This window comes from Hypanus sabinus, chromosome 28, assembly GCF_030144855.1.
Source record: "Hypanus sabinus isolate sHypSab1 chromosome 28, sHypSab1.hap1, whole genome shotgun sequence".
NCBI lineage: Eukaryota > Metazoa > Chordata > Chondrichthyes > Myliobatiformes > Dasyatidae > Hypanus > Hypanus sabinus.
Window position 1 is genome coordinate 10,967,141 of NC_082733.1, and position 20,133 is coordinate 10,987,273.

The window sequence follows — 20,133 nt, forward strand, 5'->3', positions numbered from 1 at the left end:
ATCTATCCAGCTCCTTCTTGAAAGCATCCAGAGAATTGGCCTCCACCGTCTTCCGAGGCAGTGCATTCCACACCTCCACAACTCTCTGGGAGAAGAAGCTCTTCCTCAACTCTGTTTTAAATAACTGACTTCTTATTCTCAATCCATGCCCTCTGGTACTGGACTCTCCCAACATCTGGAACATATTTCCTGCCTCAATCCTATCAAATCCTTTAATTATCTTAAACGTTTCAATCAGATCCCCTCTCAATCTCCTCAATTCCAGCGTGTACAAGCCCAATCTCTCCAATCTCTCTGCGTAAGACAGCCCTGCCATCCCAGGAATCAACCTAGTGAATCTACGCTGCACTTCCTCAATTGCCAGAATGTCCTTCCTTAAACCTGGAGACCAAAACTGTACACAATATTCCAGGTGTGGTCTCAACAGGGCCCTGTACAAATGCAAAAGGACATCCTTGCTCTTGTATTCAATTCCCCTTGTAACAAAGGCCAACATTCCATTTGCCCTCTTCACTACCTGTTGCACTTGCTCATTCACCTTCATTGACTGGTGAACTAGGACTCCTAGGTCTCTTTGCATTTCTCCCTTACCTAACTTGACACCGTTCAGACAATACTCTGCCCTCTTGTTCCAGCTTCCAAAGTGGATAACTTCACATTTATTCACATTGAATGACATCTGCCAAGTATCTGCCCACTCACTCAGCCTATCCAAGTCTCCCTGTATTCTCCTAACGTCCTCTTCGCATGTCACACTGCCACCCAGTTTAGTATCGTCAGCAAACTTGCTGATATAGTTTTCAATGCCCTCATTTAAATCATTGACATAAATCGTAAAGAGCTGTGGTCCCAATACAGAGCCCTGTGGTACCCCACTAGTCACCTCCAGCCAGTCTGAGAAACACCCATTCACTGCTACCCTTTGCTTTCTATCTGCCAACCAGTTTTCTATCCATGTTGAAACCCTGCCCGCAATGCCATGAGCTCTGATTTTACTCACCAATCTCCTATGTGGCACCTTATCAAATGCCTTCTGAAAATCTAGGTACACAACATCTACTGGCTTACCCTCGTCTAACATCCTTGTTAAACCCTCAAAAAACTCCAACAGATTAGTCAAGCATGATTTGCCCTTGGTAAATCCATGCTGGCTCGGCCTAATCCTATTTCTGCCATCTAGATGTGCCACTATTTTGTCCTTAATAATGGACTCAAGCATCTTCCCCACGACTGACCTTAGGCTAACAGGGCGATAGTTCTCCGTTTTCTCCTTCCCTCCCTTCTTGAAAAGTGGGACAACATTAGCCACTGTCCAATCTTCAGGAACTGATCCTGAATCTAAGGAACATTGGAAAATGATTACCAATGCATCCGCAATTTCCTGAGCCACCTCTTTTAGAACCCTCAGATGCAGATCATCTGGACCCGGGGATTTATTAGTAGGTTAGTTGCATTATGAGTGGTAGAATCTGGGGGGAAGTTAAGGGGTATGTGTAACAAAGGATCAATGTAAATGGGTGGCTGATACTCAGCATGGACTTCCTATGAAATTAGACCTAGTATAACAAAATTTTGGACCATAATGACCAAAATACAGGAATCAATCTCAAGGCAGTGTAATACATCAATAGGTACATTATTGAACACTGGAAATAAATAAATAAACTACAAAGTGAAAAAGTGAACAAATCTTAACTTGTACCTTTGGTTTATGGGTCTCAGCTACTGAACAGATCCTTAAAGTGAATGAGAAAAAACTCACACAATGACAGGCGGAGAGAGGGTGTTGAGCTGTCAGCAAGATTCACCATAACTGGGCTCATGTGACAATATGTCTACCAGCGATTGGGCTTCATATTTATCCATTCAGAAGTACGTACCTTTGACCAGTCCGAGGCTTCCCACATGGTGAGACACTCACGGCCTTCACAGCCCCGTACTGCCCATGGCTTTGGACCAAGGCAATAGAGACTTCTTGTGTTAAAGTAAGTGCCATTTTGTAGTTGATAGACACAGGTCACATTGCGAACCTGGATCCCCTTCCCACAGGTGCTGGAACAGGGAGACCAATTGCCTCCCACCCACCTGAGTCAAAAGAAAAGAGGAAACAAAAAAAAATAAATCACCAAAAAAAACGACTGGATCTCAGTCATTGCAGAAAACATAAGTTGTGCATTGTACTCTCCAATGATCGAATGTAGATTAATGAAGCAATATTTCTTCTAATCAGTGCCTTCTATTCAGGTTTTAGTGTTTTCTTTTTAAAAAGTGCTCTAATTAAAAAAGCACTGTCTGGAGTGCACAGCTGAGGGGAAAGGTGGATCACGGATTTCAAATGGGAGCTGGATTAAGACATGGAGAGTGGGACCAATTACATGCACTGCACACAGGAACACCTTATTCTGTTTCTGGAGAGTGGCTGGTTTAATTGGGCAGCAAATACATCACAGGGCATTCGCTGGTGCTAATTTCTATTCATCCTTGTTTTGAAATTAATTCCCTTAAATGGATCTAGTTTGAGGGCAGGACGGAGTGCTGAGAGATATTATTAGGACATTATTCACTTCTTACATAGTTATGCATCATGGAAATGGGCCTTTTGATCCAACCCCCCCATGCTGACCACAATCTCTATCCAAGCTAGTCACCCTTGCCTGCTTTTGGCCCACAATTTATTTCCCATCTATGTACCTAATCAAATGCCTTTTGAACTCTGTAATTTTACACACTTTTACCACTTCCCCAGCAGCTCATTCTGTATATCCACCACCATCTATATGAAAGTTTCCCCTCAAATCCCTTTTCAATCTTTTGCCTCTCACCTTATGCCCTCTAGTTATAGTCTCCTCTACATGAGGGAAAATCCTGTGACCATCCACCTTATCTATGCTCGTCATCTCTCTTGATTCATCCTGTTTTTGGCCAATATTTACACAAAAACATTACTACAATTGATCCTGACTTAGCAATGAACTAGCTTTAAAAATATAAAATTAATTCTTATCAGACTGGACTCCTTTACAGATTCATGATTAGGCTACCACAGTTGTGTGGCAGTTAGGACGATCGGAGTTTGGAATTCTGGTGCTGTTCAACCTGTGACTGAAAGGAATTCCTCCAGGTGCTACTGTTTCCTCCCACAGTTCAAAGACGTACAGCTTAGTAGGTTAATTAAACATTGAAAATTGTTCCATGATTGGGCTAGGTTAACTAGGTGGGTTGCTGGGCAGGGTGGCACGATGAAATGGAAGGGCCCGTTCTGTTCTCTATCTCTAAACCAAAATCAAATAAATTATTGCAATCTGGTGCAGGGTTGAGCTGACGTATCACTGTGGTGTTGAGGGAGTGCTGCATTGTCAGAGGTATTTCCTTATGGATGAAGCTTTAAAACAATTTTTTTGGTAATCTTAGGAATAGTGTTGGATGTTCCAGGGCTCTACTGCAAGAGGATGGCATTATCCTGAAGTCTTGTCCAACATTCTCATTTGAACCAGTAGAATCAGTAATAATTTAACTAATAATTTGTCTCCTTATTACCTACAGTATACTTATCCACAGAATGCCAGTGCTCTATATAGGAACTTCTGCTTAAGCTCCATTGAGACTTTTGGATCCATGTCTTTGATCTAGGAATCTTAGCCATTTCCTGTGCAGATGAGTACTCTAACAAAATGACCACTTCACCCAGCCTTTTCTGAATTGGAAAGTTTTGCTTGCTTTTTGACAATCCCTTTTGTACATCATGGAATGGCTATCTCCCACTAATAAAGCAATGGATTCACTGGACTCTCTGTAAACACAAGCTGTCTTATCTGTGGGAATTATTGCCCAGGCAATTTGAGCACTTTTGTCTGATAAAGGCACTTACCAGGACTGGCATAGATGGATGTTGCATCTCCGAACCTGTGGATTTATGCGAGGTAGGTGCTGACAGTCACTGTCATTTGTTACTGTCAATGTCTTGTTTACAATCTTGGTGCAACGGACAATTGTTCTGCGCTCACCTGAAAGCATTTAAGACAGAACGGAGAGAAGAAACAGAAGCAATGACACAACTCAAACCAGCTGACTGATCACTTTGATCAAGGACTCTTCATTTAATTTATTTTTTTATTATTTCTTTATTTATTAAGATACAGTGTGGAATAGGCCCTTCCAGACCTTCGAGTCATGCTGCCTAGCAGTCCCCAGTTTAACCTTAGCCTAATCAAGGGACAATTTACAATGAACACACACAAAATGCTGGTGGAACACAGCAGGCCAGGCAGCATCTACAGGAAGAAGCACTATCAACGTTTCGGGCCGAGACCCTTTGCCAGGACTAACTGAAAGGAAAGATAGTAAGAGAATTGAAAGTAGGAGGGGGAGGGGGAAATGCAAAATGATAGGAGAAGATCGGAGGGGGTGGAGTGAAGCTGAGAGCTGGAAAGGTGATTGGCAAAAGGGATATAGGGCTGGAGAAGGGAAAGGATCATGGGACGGGAGGCCTAGGGAGAAAGAATGGGGGAGGGGAGCACCAGAGGGAGATGGAGAACAGGCAGAGTGATGGGCAGAAAGAGAGAACAAAAAAAGAGGGGGGAGAAACTAAATATATCAGGGATAGGGTAAGAAGGGGAGGAGGGACATTAACAGAAGTTAGATAAGTCAATGTTCATGCCATCAGGTTGGATGGCTACCCAGACGGTATATAAGGACCAATTAATCGGTAAATCTTCGGACTGTGGGAGAAAACCAGAGCACCTGCAGGAAACCCATGTGGTCATGTGCAGAAAGTACAAACTACTTACAGGCAGCGACGGGAATTGAACCCAGGTCACTGGCACTGTAAAGTGTTGGGCTAACCACTACATTACTCTGCTGCTCTTATTGTTCTGACGTGTACTGAGAAACAGTGAAAAGCTTTGGTATGTGTGCTATCCAGTTAGGTCATTACATGTATAAGTACATGAGGTGGTACAAACGGAAACACAGAATGCAGAATATAGAGAAAGTGTAGTGCAGGTAAACAAGTAAAATGCAAGGGACATGACAAGGTAAACTGGGAGATCAAGTGCTCATCTTCAGTGTATGAGGTCCATGCAGCAGCAGGATAGAATCTAATGGTATCTTCTGCACCTAGACATTCACCTGCACAAGACTAGAGGAAATAGCACAGAGAGGTTGAGAAGCATGACAACAGGGAGTGAATCAATTCCATACACATCACAGGGTGTCCTGTCCCCTGTCATAACCATTACACATCCTCCTTTGGGTAGTATTTTTGTGTTCACTGGCTTGGCCCCATTTTTTCAGCATCAAACTCACTCACATTACATCTACAGTCGTGTAGCGTCCAAAATTTCCCATCAACAAGACTTTCACCCTCTGTGGTTCAGGTGTGACAGTCACTGGACTCTTCCAGTTGAAGCAACATTCACGAACACTGAAGGAATTAAAATTACTATAGGACAAGTAACACTAAGTCAGCTCAACCTGCACGCACTCAGTTCACTCTGCACACACACAACACACCCTGTGCACATGGTTCACTCTGTACATACACACACACACATTCACTCACTCACTTCACCATTTGGGAGACAGACTAAGATATTTCAACACAGAAAGAATGGAGTTGATCAATTTCCGGAGTTAAATTTCTGAAGTAGTCCATCAGGCGCATGAAGGAGGCCTGGGAAGGCGGGAAGATATAAAAAGAACGCAGCCTTAAGAAGCAGGCAGCTTCGTTTGCGGGCAGCGGAGTGTGCCGGGAGCAGAGTGTAGGGCTTGGGCTCAGGGGGCTTAGGCGGAAGAGGGCACAGTAGGCTTATCTTTTAGTTCTTGTTATTTTCAGTTATTTGGGAAGTATGAGTGTGAGGGCAGCTTGTTGTTCTCGGTGTCGGATGTGGGAGGTCCTGGAGTCTCCAAGCCTCCCGGACGTTCACATCTGCGCCAGGTGCACCGAACTGCAGCTCCTGAAGGACCGAGTTAGGGAACTGGAGCTGCAGCTCGATGACCTTTGCCTGGTCAGGGAGAGTGAGGAGGTGATTGAGAGGAGTTACAGGCAGGTGGTCACTCCGGGGCCACGGGAGGCAGATAGGTGGGTCACGGTCAGGAAGGGGAAGAGGCAGGTACTAGAGAGTACCCCAGTGGCTGTACCCCTTGACAATAAGTACTCATGTTTGAGTACTGTTGGGGGGGACAGCCTACCTGGTGGAAGTGACAGTGGCCGGGTCTCCGGCACAGAGGACGGCCCTGTAGCTCAGAAGGGTAGGGATAGAAGAAAGAGGACCATAGTAACAGGGGACTCGATAGTCAGGGGTTCAGACAGGCGGTTCTGTGGAGGTGATCGGGAGTCCCGGATGGTAATTTGCCTCCCTGGTGCCAGGGTTCGGGACGTTTCTGATTGTGTCCAAGATATCCTGAAGTGGGAGGGTGAGGAGCCAGAGGTCGTGGTACATGTAGGTACCAATGACATAGGTAGGAAAGGGGAAGAGGTCCTGAAACGAGAGTATAGGGAGTTAGGAAGGCAGTTAAGAAGAAGGACCGCAAAGGTAGTAATCTCGGGATTACTGCCTGTGCCACGCGACAGTGAGAGTTGAAATGGAATTAGGTGGAGGATGAATGCGTGGCTGTGGGATTGGAGCAGGGGGCAGGGATTCAAGTTTCTGGATCATTGGGACCTCTTCTGGGGCAGGCGTGACCTGTTCAAGAAAGACGGGTTACACTTGAATCCTGGGGGGACCAATATCCTAGCGGGGAGGTTTGCTAGGGCTACAGGGCAGACTTTAAACTAGTAAGATGGGGGGGGGGGGCGGGAATCAATTTGAGGAAACTATGGGAGAGGAGGTTAGTTCACCAGTAGAGCAAGTAAATAGACAGTGTGTGAGGGAGGAAAGGCAGGTGATGGAGAAGGGATGCGCTCAGCCCGAAGATGTAGGGGAGAAGAAAGAAAAGGATAATAAATTTGAATGCATTTTTAGGGATGAAAAGAGAGGAGGAGGTGGAGAGTATCTTAAATGTATCTATTTTAATGCTAGGAGCATTGTAAGAAAGGTGGATGAGCTTAAAGCGTGGATTGATACCTGGAATTATGATGATGTAGCTATTAGTAAAACATGGTGGCAGGAAGGGTGTGATTGGCAACTAAATATTCCTGGATTTAGTTGCTTCAGGTGTGATAGAGTAGGAGGGGCCAGAGGAGGAGGTGTTGCATTGCTTGACCGAGAAAATCTTATGGCAGTGCTTTGGAAGGATAGATTAGAGAGCTCCTCTAGGGACGCTATTTGGGTGGAGTTGAGGAATGGGAAAGGTGTAGTAACACTGATAGGAGTGTATTATAGGTCACCTAATGGGGAGCATGAGTTGGAAGAGCAAATGTGTAAGGAGATAGCAGATATTTGTAGTAAGCACAAGGTGGTGATTGTGGGAGATTTTAATTTTCCACACGTAGACTGGGAAGCTCATTCTGTAAAAGGGCTGGATGGTTTAGAGTTTGTGAAATGTGTGCAGGATAGTTTTTTGCAACAATACATAGAAGTACCGACTAGAGATGGGGCAGTGTTGGATCTCCTGTTAGGGAATGCAATAGGTCAGCTGACAGATGTATGTGTTGGGGAACACCTTGGGTCCAGTGATCACAATAGCATTAGCTTCAATGTAATTATGGAGAAGGACAGGACAGGACAGGACCTAGAGTTGAGATTTTTGATTGGAGAAAGGCTAACTTTGAGGAGATGCGAAGGGATTTAGCGAGAGTGGATTGGGTCAAGTTGTTTTATGGGAAGGATGTAATAGAGAAATGGAGGTCATTTAAGGGTGAAATTATGAGGGTACAGAATCTTTATGTTCCTGTTAGGTTGAAAGGAAAGGTTAAAGGTTTGAAAGCACCATGGTTTTCAAGGGATATTAGAAATTTGGTTCGGAAAAAGAGGGATGTCTACAATAGATATAGGCAGCATGGAGTAAAGGAATTGCTTGAGGAATATAAAGAATGTAAAAGGAATCTTAAGAAAGAGATTAGAAAAGCTAAAAGAAGATACGAGGTTGGTTTGGCAAATAAGGTGAAAGTAAATCCGAAAGGTTTCTACAGTTATATTAAAAGCAAGAGGATAGTGAGGGATAAAATTGGCCCCTTAGAGAATCAGAGTGGTCAGCTATGTGTGGAGCCGAGGGAGATGGGAGAGATTTTGAACGATTTCTTCTCTTCGGTATTCACTAAGGAGAAGGATATTGAATTGAGTAAGGTGTGGGAAACAAGTAAGGAAGTTATGGAACCTATGACAATTAAAGAGGTGGAAGTACTGGCGCTTTTAAGAAATTTAAAAGTGGATAAATCTCCGGGTCCTGACAGGATATTCCCCAGGACCTTGAGGGAAGTTTGTGTAGAAATAGCAGGAGCTCTGACGGAGATCTTTAAGATGTCATTAGAAACGGGGATTGTGCCGGAGGATTGGCGTATTGTTCATGTGGTTCCATTGTTTAAAAAGGGTTCTAGAAATAAGCCTAGCAATTATAGACCTGTCAGTTTGACATCAGTGGTGGGTAAGTTAATGGAAAGTGTTCTTAGAGATAGTATTAATAATTATCTGGATAGACAGGATCTGATTAGGAGTAGCCAGCATGGATTTGTGCGCGGAAGGTCATGTTTGACAAACCTTATTGAATTTTTTGAAGAAGTTACGAGGAATGTTGACGAGGGTAAGGCAGTGGATGTAGTCTATATGGACTTCAGCAAAGCCTTTGACAAAGTTCCACATGGAAGGTTAGTTAAGAAGGTTCAGTCGTTAGGTATTAATGCTGGAGTAATAAAATGGATTCAACAGTGGCTAGATGGGAGATGCCAGAGAGTAGTGGTGAATAATTATTTATCGGGATGGAGGCCGGTGACTAGCGGGGTGCCTCAGGGATCTGTTTTGGGCCCAATGTTGTTTGTAATATACATAAATGATCTGGATGATGGGGTGGTAAATTGGATTAGTAAGTATGCCCATGATACTAATGTAGGAGGTCTTGTGGATAATGAGGTGGGTTTTCAAAGCTTGCAGGGAGATTTATGCCGGTTAGAAGAATGGGCTGAACGTTAGCAGATGGAGTTTAATGCTGAGAAGTGTGAGGTGCTACATTTTGGTAGGAATAATCCAAATAGAACATACAGGGTAAATGGTAGGGCATTGAGGAATGCAGAGGAACAGAGAGATCTAGGAATAACAGTGCATAGTTCCCTGAAGGTGGAGTATCATGTAGATAGGGTGGTGAAGAAGGCTTTTGGAATGCTGGCCTTTATAAATCAAAGTATTGAGTACAGAAGTTGGGATGTAATGTTAAAATTGTACAAGGCATTGGTAAGGCCAAATTTGGAATATTGTGTGCAGTTCTGGTCACCGAATTATAGGAAAGATATCAATAAATTAGAGAGAGTGCAGAGACGATTTACTAGGATGTTACCTGGGTTTCAGCACTTAAGTTACAGAGAAAGGTTGAACAAGTTAGGTCTCTATTCATTGGAGCGTAGAAGGTTGAGGGGGGATTTGATCGAGGTATTTAAAATTTTGAGAGGGATAGAATGAGTTGACGTGAATAGGCTGTTTCCATTGAGAGTAGGGGAGATTCAAACGTGAGGACATGATTTGAGAGTTAGGGGGCAGAAGTTTAAGGGAAACACGAGGGGGTATTTCTTTACTCAGAGAGTGATAGCTGTGTGGAATGAGCTTCCTGTCGAAGTAGTAGAGGCCAGTTCAGTTGTGTCATTTAAGATAAAATTGGATAGGTGTATGGACAGGAAAGGAGTGGAAGGTTATGGGCTGAGTGCGGGTAGGTGGGACTAGGTGAGATTAAGGGTTCGGCACGGACTAGGAGGGCCGAGATGGCCTGTTTCCGTGCTGTGATTGTTATATGGTTATATGTTATATCTGTTCTGGTAGTTCCCAATACAGACAGGCATAATGAAATGGAACCAACAGGCTTTTATTGAAATGGCCAACAGACGGATCTAGTACTGACTGTAGTACAGTGGGCATGGAAATTCTCAACTTGCAGTCGGGCAAAAGAAAGCAGAGCAGACGAGTATATTGTGGCCTTTGCTCAGGCAGGCTATGAAACAAAACCCATCTTTCCCTGATTTTCACTGGTATTTGTAGACTAACTGTAAGGACATGAACTGGTGGAACTCAGTATTTTCAGATGTAAGATCTCAACCCAAAACGTCAAGTGTCCATTTCCACCTACAAACATGGCTTGACCTGCTGAGTTCCTCCAGAAGTTTACAGATTCCAGCACCTGCCATCTCTTGTGCCAATAAAGATATGAAGCTCAGTGCTGGGGTCAGAAAATTGAAGTCCCAAAGAAAGATTGGGTGGACTGGAGTTTTCTCTTGAACAGAGTAATTTTCAGGGGAACTGAAATGAGGTGATGAAATTATGAAGAACTGTAGAAAGTAAATAGATTGAACTTATTTCCCTTAGCTGGGAGATCAAAAACCAGGGACAGATATTTAAAGTCACTGGTAGAAGGATTAGCAGGAGGATGAGTCATAGAGTATGTGTACAACCCTTCAGCCCAACACATCAATGTAACGTGTATGTGACAATAAAGCTAATATTTAAAAAGATACATGCATACCATACTCACAACCTTTATGATAATGCAACCCAACTTCACCAAAGCCAAAGGATGAATTACATCACAACTCTGGATAATGCCAGATTGATGGGGAGGATAGTCCAGACACCCAGTTATTCACCTCATTTCTCAACTCTGCAACTATTACCCATCTCTTGCTAATTCATGTACAATTTTAGAGCCTTCAACACAAAATAGATGTATCATTCAGTGCAAAGCTCAACGAAGCTTTATTTCAAAGAAAGTGAGCTCTGATTTGCTCTCTTTCGACACGCATCAGCTTTTTTTTTGGGAAGTCTCACTGGCTGGCAGCAAGTTGTAAATCGCCAGTTCACTTCCTTTGTTCAAGAACATCAGAACTGGAAGCAGGTGCTGTCTTTTGGTTCCTGATGGATCTCGAGCCATCCATTAATATCACTGCTCGTTACCTCACTGGAACTACGGAATCTTATTGTGCAAAAAGGCTGCTAGCTTCCATACATTGGGAAGTGGCACGAACTTAAAAATACTTCATTGGTTATAGTGGGTTTTGTAATATATGGAAGAATTTGAAAGTACTGCCTTCTTTCTAAATACCCTGTCCTCTGCAGTGAGTCAATATAATTGGCTTAAGTACTATTTGCTTTTAGTGAAGCTCTGATATATTCGGCAATGATGTCACCTACAGTACGATTTCCATTAATCCAACTGCAGAGTCATGTGAGGCAGTAATGTGTCTGTTATTTCCCATTGAGGCTCCCTAGTCTTACTGGTGACCACAATTTCATTTACTTGCTCCTGATAACTATTGATGAATAATTTGCATTCAAAGAACAGATTTTACACAGTCCCTGTGTATAGTGAGCTCAGAATATCCTTGGACACAATCCTGACTGATACCACAAAATCAATTCGATAAAATCTGGCCTTTCATATTTAACTCTGAAATTTGATGTCCCAAGAAAACATCTGCTGGATGGTTGTCAAAGAAAGGACAGATTCTTTATTTTTAAAATATCATCTACTTTCTATTAGTAACTGCTATCAAGCTCCTGGTATCTCTGCTGCCTGACTGTGGTGTATTCTTTTCCATCAAGAACATCAGAACCAGTAGCCAGAGTGGCCCATCTGGCTCTATACACCTGCTCCAGCACTCAACAACATCATGGCTGAACTTCTAACCCAGCAATATTTTCCTGCACTAAACCTTTACCCTTCTGATGGATTTCACAATATCCAAAGCTCCAGCAAGCTTGGTCTTAAAATCTATCAGCTTTCTCAGGCCTGACATAAAACTCCAAAGGGCCATCACACTCTGGGTGAAGAAATTTCTTCTCTGTTCCTAATGACCAAGATCTTATCCTGAAACTGACTATTGATTCTAAACAGCCAGAGGAACATCATCTCTGAATCTACCCTGTCAAGATCCCAGAGGACTTTTGTCTGTTTTGATAAGATTACTTACCATTCCTCTGAATTCCATATGTATAACAAGTCTGCTTAATCTTAATTCTCCCATCCGGTGCATCTTAGTGCTTTTTCTATTAGCAGCATGTCCTTCATTAGGTAGAGAAACCAGACACGCATGCAATATTTCAGCTGTGCTCTCACCAAGGCCAAATGTAAGTGCTGTCATATCTTTATCCTTGCACTCAAGGCCTGTTGCATACCACTCAATTCCAATTTGCTACCTGCACCTCCACATTAATGTTCGATGATGCCTGGACAAAGACATCTAGGTCTTCCTGAACCTTTTCAATCTCTCATCAATTAAAAATATTCTGCTTTTCTAGTTTTGTCTACCAAAATGGATATCATACTTTTAGCCTTAAATTTCAGCTGCCATGTTACTGCTGTTGCCTCCCAGAAGCTGATCTGTGTCCTGCTCACACAACTCACACTGCCACTCAATTTCCTATCATCTGTAACTTTGGATCTGTTACAGTGAACAGGACAAGAGGTTATCTTTGAGGAGGAGAGGCCTCGGGTAGAGGAATCAAACTCAGGACTCCATTACATCCATTCTGACTCATTGAAACCAGCCTGGTATGGAGCAGGGCTGCAGACTTAGCCAGCTCCATCACAGGTCAACCCTCCTTGTCATCAAGAACACCTTCTAAAGGCAATGAAGGTGGCATCCATTATTAAAGACCTTCACCATCTGGGGCATGCTCTCTTTGCATTGCTACCACCAGAGAGGAGGCACAGGAGCCTGAAGACCCACACTCATTTTTTTAGGAACAGCTTCTTACCCTCCATTATCAGATTTCAGGACAATGAATGAAGCCCTGAACACATGCTTGTTATTTGTCTTTTGTACTATTTATTTATTTGTAACTTAACTCCTTTTACATCTTGCTCTGTACTACTGCCACAAAACAAATTTCATGACAATGGACAGTGTTAATACACCTGATCCTGACTCTCTGGATGGTAAGGAAGATGGAGAATATCATGAAACACACATGTGAGGAATCCCACAAGTGAAAAACAAAGCTAACGACAGCAAGAGGGAGTAAAGGTGAAAATAAACCTGGCAGAGAGAGAGCACAGATCAGTGTCAGAGAGTTGTACACCACCGAATTGGCCCTTTCACTTCTGTGCCAAGCCCACACACTTAGAATATGGAAAAATGGGAGGGGAAGGTGAGGAAGAACTATTTTATGCAATAAATGGTTATGATCTAGAAAGTACAGAGCAGGACACTTATAGATGGTCAATAATTTCAACATGGAAATGGTTTGTCACATGAGGGAAATGAACATACTAGGGTTACAGAGATAGAGACGGGGGGATGGGACTGACTGGGTTGCTCCATCAGAACTTGTATTCCCTCCCCAATTCCTTCACCCTCCTTGACTTACATCTCACCGAAGCATCCCCTCTTCTTTGCCCAAGTCACCGTTCATAATCACACTCCCTTCCATCACATTTCCCCGGTGAATACAATACACAGAAGTAATAAAGGAAATCAGACAATGTTATGCAAATACAGCCGGAATCTGGGAATATCATTGATGTTCTTCGTTAGCCTTGGTAAAAACTGAATGAAAACTATACCTCCTCCACACTGTACGCTACAGTCTCCCCAGCCAGTGTTTGTCCACAAATAAAGTGGTTCCAGTGGTTTTTGAACCTCATCACTGCCTTTGACGGAGTTGTTCACTGGGATTGTGTATTCATAGTGAATGCCATAGCTTTGATCATGGAATAGCAGCACCTAGTTTGCGAGATAACAGAAGTTTGTTAGAATGAATGTTACAGATGCACATCAATATTCCATGAAATTGTTCTGAAAATCTCACCGTGATAATATTGATACTATTATAAGTGCAACAGGCTTGAATCAGAACAAAGATCCCTAAATTAATGTGCCTGGCATTTTTATACTGCACACGTAACTATCAGTGGTAACATCAGTAAGGACTGATTCTGCCTTGGGATTATACTCATCTAAAAAATGTAAATCTTATGGAGTTCACATTAATGGATTATACTGCAAGGTGATGAAGTATTTTAGATTAGAAACTGGGATGTTGGCAATAATGTTATTGAGAAAATGTCATTCACAGGCAAAGCCATCCATCTTTTTGACTACATAATCTAAAAAACAAATTACTAATTTCATAAAACAAGTCCTTTTGTATTGGTACTTAAAGCCTATATTGTCTATTAATTTTGGTTAGTTACTGAATTGATGTGACCCTGACAACAGGCATAAAAAACACTGTTTTTGTTGATATCAAAATAACCATGTTTTGATAGCAAGAAAATCACTAACTTCAATGATTAAAGCACCTTAATTTTAATTAGCTGAATGTATCATCAGCACAGATGCACCACAAGGCTGTGTGCTTAGCCCCCTGCTCTACTCACTTTACACTTATAATTGTGTGGCTAAGCACAGCTCCAATGCCATATTCAAGTTTACTGACGACACCATTGTTGTAGGCTGAATCAAAGGTGGTGATGAATCAGCATACAGGAGGGAGACTGAAAATTTGGCTGAATGGTGTCATAACAACAATCTCTCACTCAGTGTCATCAACACCAAGGAGCTGATTGTTGACTTCAGGAGAGGGAAACCAGAGGTCCATGAGCCAGTAATCAATCATTGGAGGAGCAGAGGTGGAGAGGGTCAGTAACTTTAAATTCCTGGGTGTCAGTATCTCAGAGGACCTGTCCTGGACCCATCATATAAATGTAATTGCAAAGAAAGCACAACAGCGCCTCTACAGGACTTGCACCACCAGGCTCAAGAACAGTTACTACTCCTCAACCACCAGTCTCATGGACAAAAGGGGATAACTACACTCATTCCATTTCTGGTGTTCCCACAACTGATGGTCTCACTTTAAGGACTTTTATCTTATTTCATGCTCCCGTTATTTATCATTATTTATTTATATTTACATTTACACAATTTGTTGTCCATTGATCCTGTTTACAGTTACTGTTCTACAGACTGGCTGAGTATGCCAGCAGGAAAAAGAATCTCAGGGTCATATGTAGTGACATGTGTGAACTCTCATAATAAATTTTACTTTGAACTTTGTATCAATAATGGTTTCACCACCCAAAGACAGGTGTGATTGTAGTGAGTACTAGCAGTAATTCAGGAAGTGAATTTAATCTGGGGAAAAGTGTAAGGCATTAAGGCATGGGGGAGAAATCAGGTGCATAGATGTTAGACAAAGTACTGGAAGACTTGTTTCAGAAAGTTCAACGTGTGACGGGAGACTTGTATCTGCTGGAAGCACAGAATTATGAAATATGGGGGCAGTGAGACGAGACACATGGTCATGTCACTGGCAGGTGTTAAACTGAGGATTTGATGAAGTTCTGTGGGCTCACCAAATAGTTTGGGTCAGTGAGTGCACTGGCATATGCCATTTCCTTACAAAGACAAGGCTCATACACTGTTCCACTACCACACTCTCTCATAGACTACAAATAAGCCTCACTCGTATGCACAGGCTCCACTTCACACTCAGCACCACTGAAAGCCTCGTGCTTACTTCTTACAGTCTGTACACCCGTCCAGCTCTTCAAAACGCCAGTAACTGAACGAACTGCACGTTACTCACTTCTCCCTGGTTAGCAGGACGGTGTTTTGCAGAACAAGGTTCAGTGGGATAGGGACCCCTACATTGTCCAGCCCCCAAGAGTAGCTGATGCAGGAGAGAGCTGAATGCTGTGCAGTATGGAATCGTTGTTGTACTGTAAAGCTTGCCAGAGAAGTCTGTGGTCACTGCCAACCTCAACTCAAGGCTTTCCATTGAGCTCAGATCTCATCCACTCCCCCACACAAGTAGCAAACAATTCCATTCAGGGACTCCTGAATCCAACCACAATTCAACATCTGTAGGCTCATGCAAGAACCCACACACAGGCTACTATAAACAATGATCCATATTTGTGCCTTCACACAACCACCAGCACAATGAAAAGGGCTGACGTTAAAGGGTGGGTCACTGAAGCTGAGAGCATCCTTGCTCTGATCTTTCCCAGAAGGAGAGATTGGATAAGCTGGGCAACACACACAATATGCTGGAGGAACTCAGCAAGCCAGGCAGCATCTATGGAGGGGAATGAATGGTCGGTGTCTTGGGTTGAGACCTTTCATCAGGTCACAGCAGAGGTATCAACAACAAAGGTATCAAACTTAGAGGTTTAGAGAGGACCTGGGGAAGAACGTCTCATCCAGAAAGCACTTGGAATCTGTATCATACTGGCTGAGCAAATGGGGGAGGCAGAGCTTCTCACAAAACATGAGAAGTATCTAAATCTGCACTTGAAGCCACAGAAGGGTACAGACCAAGTCCTTCTAAATGGGATTAATCCAGAGAGAGAGATACTTGACCATCAGCATAGACACTGGGAGTCAAAAGGACCATGTCTATGCTGTATGATGTTTGAATCTAAAAGGAAATTTAGGAACAAAAGGCACAAAAATGAAAGCAAACACAAGTTCTTCTCTGAACGTGTGGAGGGACAGAAGGCGAAAAGGGACTGGTGATGGAAAGCACATTTTGTATGAATATGCTGCATCTGTCTTTCAAGAGACAGGTATGATATTAACGAGGTTGAATGTGAAGTTGTTGAAATACAGAGTGAGGAGACATTAAGCATATCCAGCATCATTAAAAATGCATGATTTACCAGACTTGGATAAGATGTATCGCAGCCTTGTGAAAATTGCAGAGGTCAAGGGCAGGGCATGCAAAGTTTTAGTGAGGTGTTTGACGAAGGTCCAAAGGATCCGCAAAGTGTAGATTAACAATTGTCCCAGAGAAAGCAGAAGGAACTGAGGACTGTGAACTGAGGGGTTGATGGGGCTCTGTATGAGTCTCTTTACAGCTGATGATATATCTAAATAATATAAAATTAAAAGTGAGGCCCACATTGGCAATGTGGTCGATAGTGAAGGAAGGAAGGAAGTTCTAGACTACAGGAAGAAATGAATGTACAGGAAAAACAAATTCAGTCAAGTGAAGCATGAGGCAGTGCCTAAGGGAAGCCAAACAGGGCAAGGAGAAATGATGCATGCCTAAAATGTGGAGGGGAGTGGAACTATCTTGGGGAGCATGTCCACAAATTCCAAAAGGCAGTAAATCAGGTGATCAAGCTGGGAGTTTAGAAGAATGAGGTGGATCTCTTTGAAACCTACCAGCGATTGAAAGGCCTTGACAGAGTGGTCGCGGAGAGGACGCTCCCAATAATGGGAGAATCTAGGACCAGGGCACAGCCTCAGAATAGAATGACGTCTCTTTAGAACAGAAATGTGGGGGAAATACTTCAGCCAGAAGGTGGTGAATCTCTGAAATTCATTGCCACAGATGGCTGTGGAAGTCAAGTCACTGGGTACATTTAAAAATGGAGGTTGATTGATGCTTGATTAGTAACGGTGTCAAAGCTTACATGCAGAAAGCAAGGAAATGGGATTAAGAAGGAAATAAAAGCCATGATAGAATGACGGAGCAGACCCGATGGGTTGAATGGCCTAATTCTGCTCCTATGTCTTAAGGTCTTATTGATAACTTGACTTTAGTGCTGGAAACATAGAATACAAGAGCAGGAGGCCATGCTTAGACCATATGAAACATCAGTTTTGGCACAGTTCTGGTCAGGGGGAAAGAAGGAGAGTGATGTGGGGCAGAATTGGGGGTAGAGGCCAAAGTGGGTAGACCAGGAGGGTAGAGAAAGGAACAGAGGGGAAGAATATTACCTTAAACTGGAGAGTTAAAGCTTAAAGGCTGTTTCTGATAAAACAGGGGCTGAATTGATACAAGGTTCAGAGTGCTGGCTCCGTTCTAACCACCAGCAGCTTGCGTGTAATTACAGTGCAGCCCAAGACAGTGTGGTTGCCCTTCACACTCCCCTAGATACTGAAATAGTAACATGTTAAATTATTTATTCTCAGGATGTGTCTATCACTGGGAAAGCTGCTGGATGATGCCCACACCTATTTGCCCTTGGGAAGCTGAGAAGCCAGCTATCTGAATGACTACTTACAACTATCTTGCAGGTGGAAGTTGCCAGCAATGCAGATAAAATCCATGATTTTTTTTTAACTTCAGAGCAATATAAACAATAAAAAAAAACAAGTGCAGATGTGAGAAGTTGTCCAACTGATCAGGCAGCTCTGTAGAAAACAGAGTCCATGTTTCAATAAATGAGCCAGGACTGAGGAAAGATCGAAAGGTCATTAACTCTGCAGATGTTTCCTGACCCACTGAGGTTTCCGGTATTAATTTGTTTTCCAGTCCTCAAACAAGTGTGGTAATGCACTTCCTTCTGAATTCTTGAACATAAAGACTTGAACTTGAATATCAGATTTGAAATTAAATATCACAGAACCATAAACAGTAAGCGTTATGAGATACTGGTGATTCAAAGGGAACCGCTGACTCAGTCTGAGCAAGCTCCCAGAGGCTGTGTAAAATCAATTAGATGTCTTTTATGGCATTTTAGCTCAGGTATTGTTAACGTACTGTAAACTGGTCACCGATCTTTGACTCCAAGGCTTAAGACGTTATTTCCAGTTGAATTTTTCTGTCCATGTTTAATGGTGAGAAATGAATTAAATTGAATTGACTTTATTTTTTAAATCCTTCACATACATGAGGAGTAAAAACATTACCTCTCCGTCTAAATGTGTGATATACAATCATAGTAATTTATAATAAATAGAACAGTCAACGTAACATAGAAACACACTCAAATCAGCCTGAATTAATCAGTCTGATGGCCTTGTGGAAGAAGCTGTCCTGGATTCTGTTGGTCCTGGCTTTTATGCTGCAGTGTTTCCTGGATGGTAGCAGATGGAATAGATTGTGGTTGGGGTGGCCTAGGTCCCCAATGATCTTTAGGACCTTTTTTACGCACCTGTCGCTGTAAACGTCCTGAATCATGGGAAGTTCACAACTACAGATATGCTGGGCTGTCTGCACCACACTCTGCAGAGTCCTGCAATTGAGGGAGGTACAGCTCCCATGCCAGACAATGATGCAGCCAGTCAGGATGTTCAATAGTGCCCCTGTAGAAAGTCCTTAGGATTTGGGGCCCAATAGCAAACTTCCTCAACCATCTGAGGTGAAAGAGACACTGTTGTGCCTGTTTCACAACACAGTTGGTGTGTACAGACCATGTGAAGGTTCTCGGTGATGTGGATGCCGAGGAACTTAAAGCTGTTCACCCTCTCAACCCCAGATCCATTGATGTCAATAGGGGTTAGCCTGTCCATTCCTCCTGTAATCCGCAACCAGCTACTTTGTTTTTGTGACATTGAGGAAGAGGTTGTTATCTTGAAACTACTGCATCAGAGAGATGACTTCTTCCCTATAGGCTGCCTCATTATTGTTTGAAATTAGGCCAATCAATGTAGTGTCGTCAGCAAATTTAATTAGCAGATTAGAGCTGTGGGTGGCGACACAGTCATAGGTATACAGGAAGTAAAGAAGGGTACTTAGTACACAGCCTTGAGGGGCTCCTGTGTTGAGAGTCAGAGAGGTGAAGGTGAGGGAGCCCACTCTTACTACCTGCTGGTGATCTGACAGTAAGTCCAGGATCCAGCTGCACAAGACAAGGTCAAGGCAGTCTCTGAGCTTCTTGTCGAGCCTGGATGGAATTATGGTGTTGAATGCTGAACTGTAGTCCAAGAACAGCATTCTCCAGATATGTAAGGACAGTATGTAGAGCAGTGGCTATTGCATCGTCTGTTGATCAGTTGTGTCGGTAGGTGAATTGTCGGGGTCCAGTGTGGATGATAACATGCTGCAGATGTAGTCCTTGACCAGCCTCACAAAATTTGCTTATTATTGAGGTGAGTGCGACAGAACACCAGTCGTTCAGGCATGTTACCTTGGTCTTTTTAGGTACAGGGACAATGATGAAAAATTTGAAGCAGGATGGCACTCTACACCGGAAGAGGGAGAGATTAAAACTGTCTGTAAACACACCTGCCAGTTGTGCTGCGCACATCCTGAGTACTTGCCCTTGGATGCCGTCCGGTCCTGCAGCCACTCACTGGAAACATCTGTGTACCTCAGCCTC

General features: G+C 43.1%; 1 protein-coding gene across 2 annotated transcripts in view; it reads right to left on the reverse strand.

Annotated features, from left to right (window-relative positions):
• Positions 1-20,133, reverse strand: part of adamts17 (ADAM metallopeptidase with thrombospondin type 1 motif, 17) — a 460,607-nt gene that overhangs the window by 49,842 nt on the left and 390,632 nt on the right. For both annotated transcript variants that reach the window (XM_059952603.1, XM_059952604.1), the window contains exons 18-20: positions 13,639-13,798; positions 3,869-4,004; positions 1,881-2,085 (exon numbers count right to left, since the gene is read on the reverse strand). In XM_059952603.1, the coding sequence (XP_059808586.1) occupies positions 1,881-2,085; positions 3,869-4,004; positions 13,639-13,798 (501 nt within the window). The remainder of the gene's footprint in view (positions 1-1,880; positions 2,086-3,868; positions 4,005-13,638; positions 13,799-20,133) is intronic.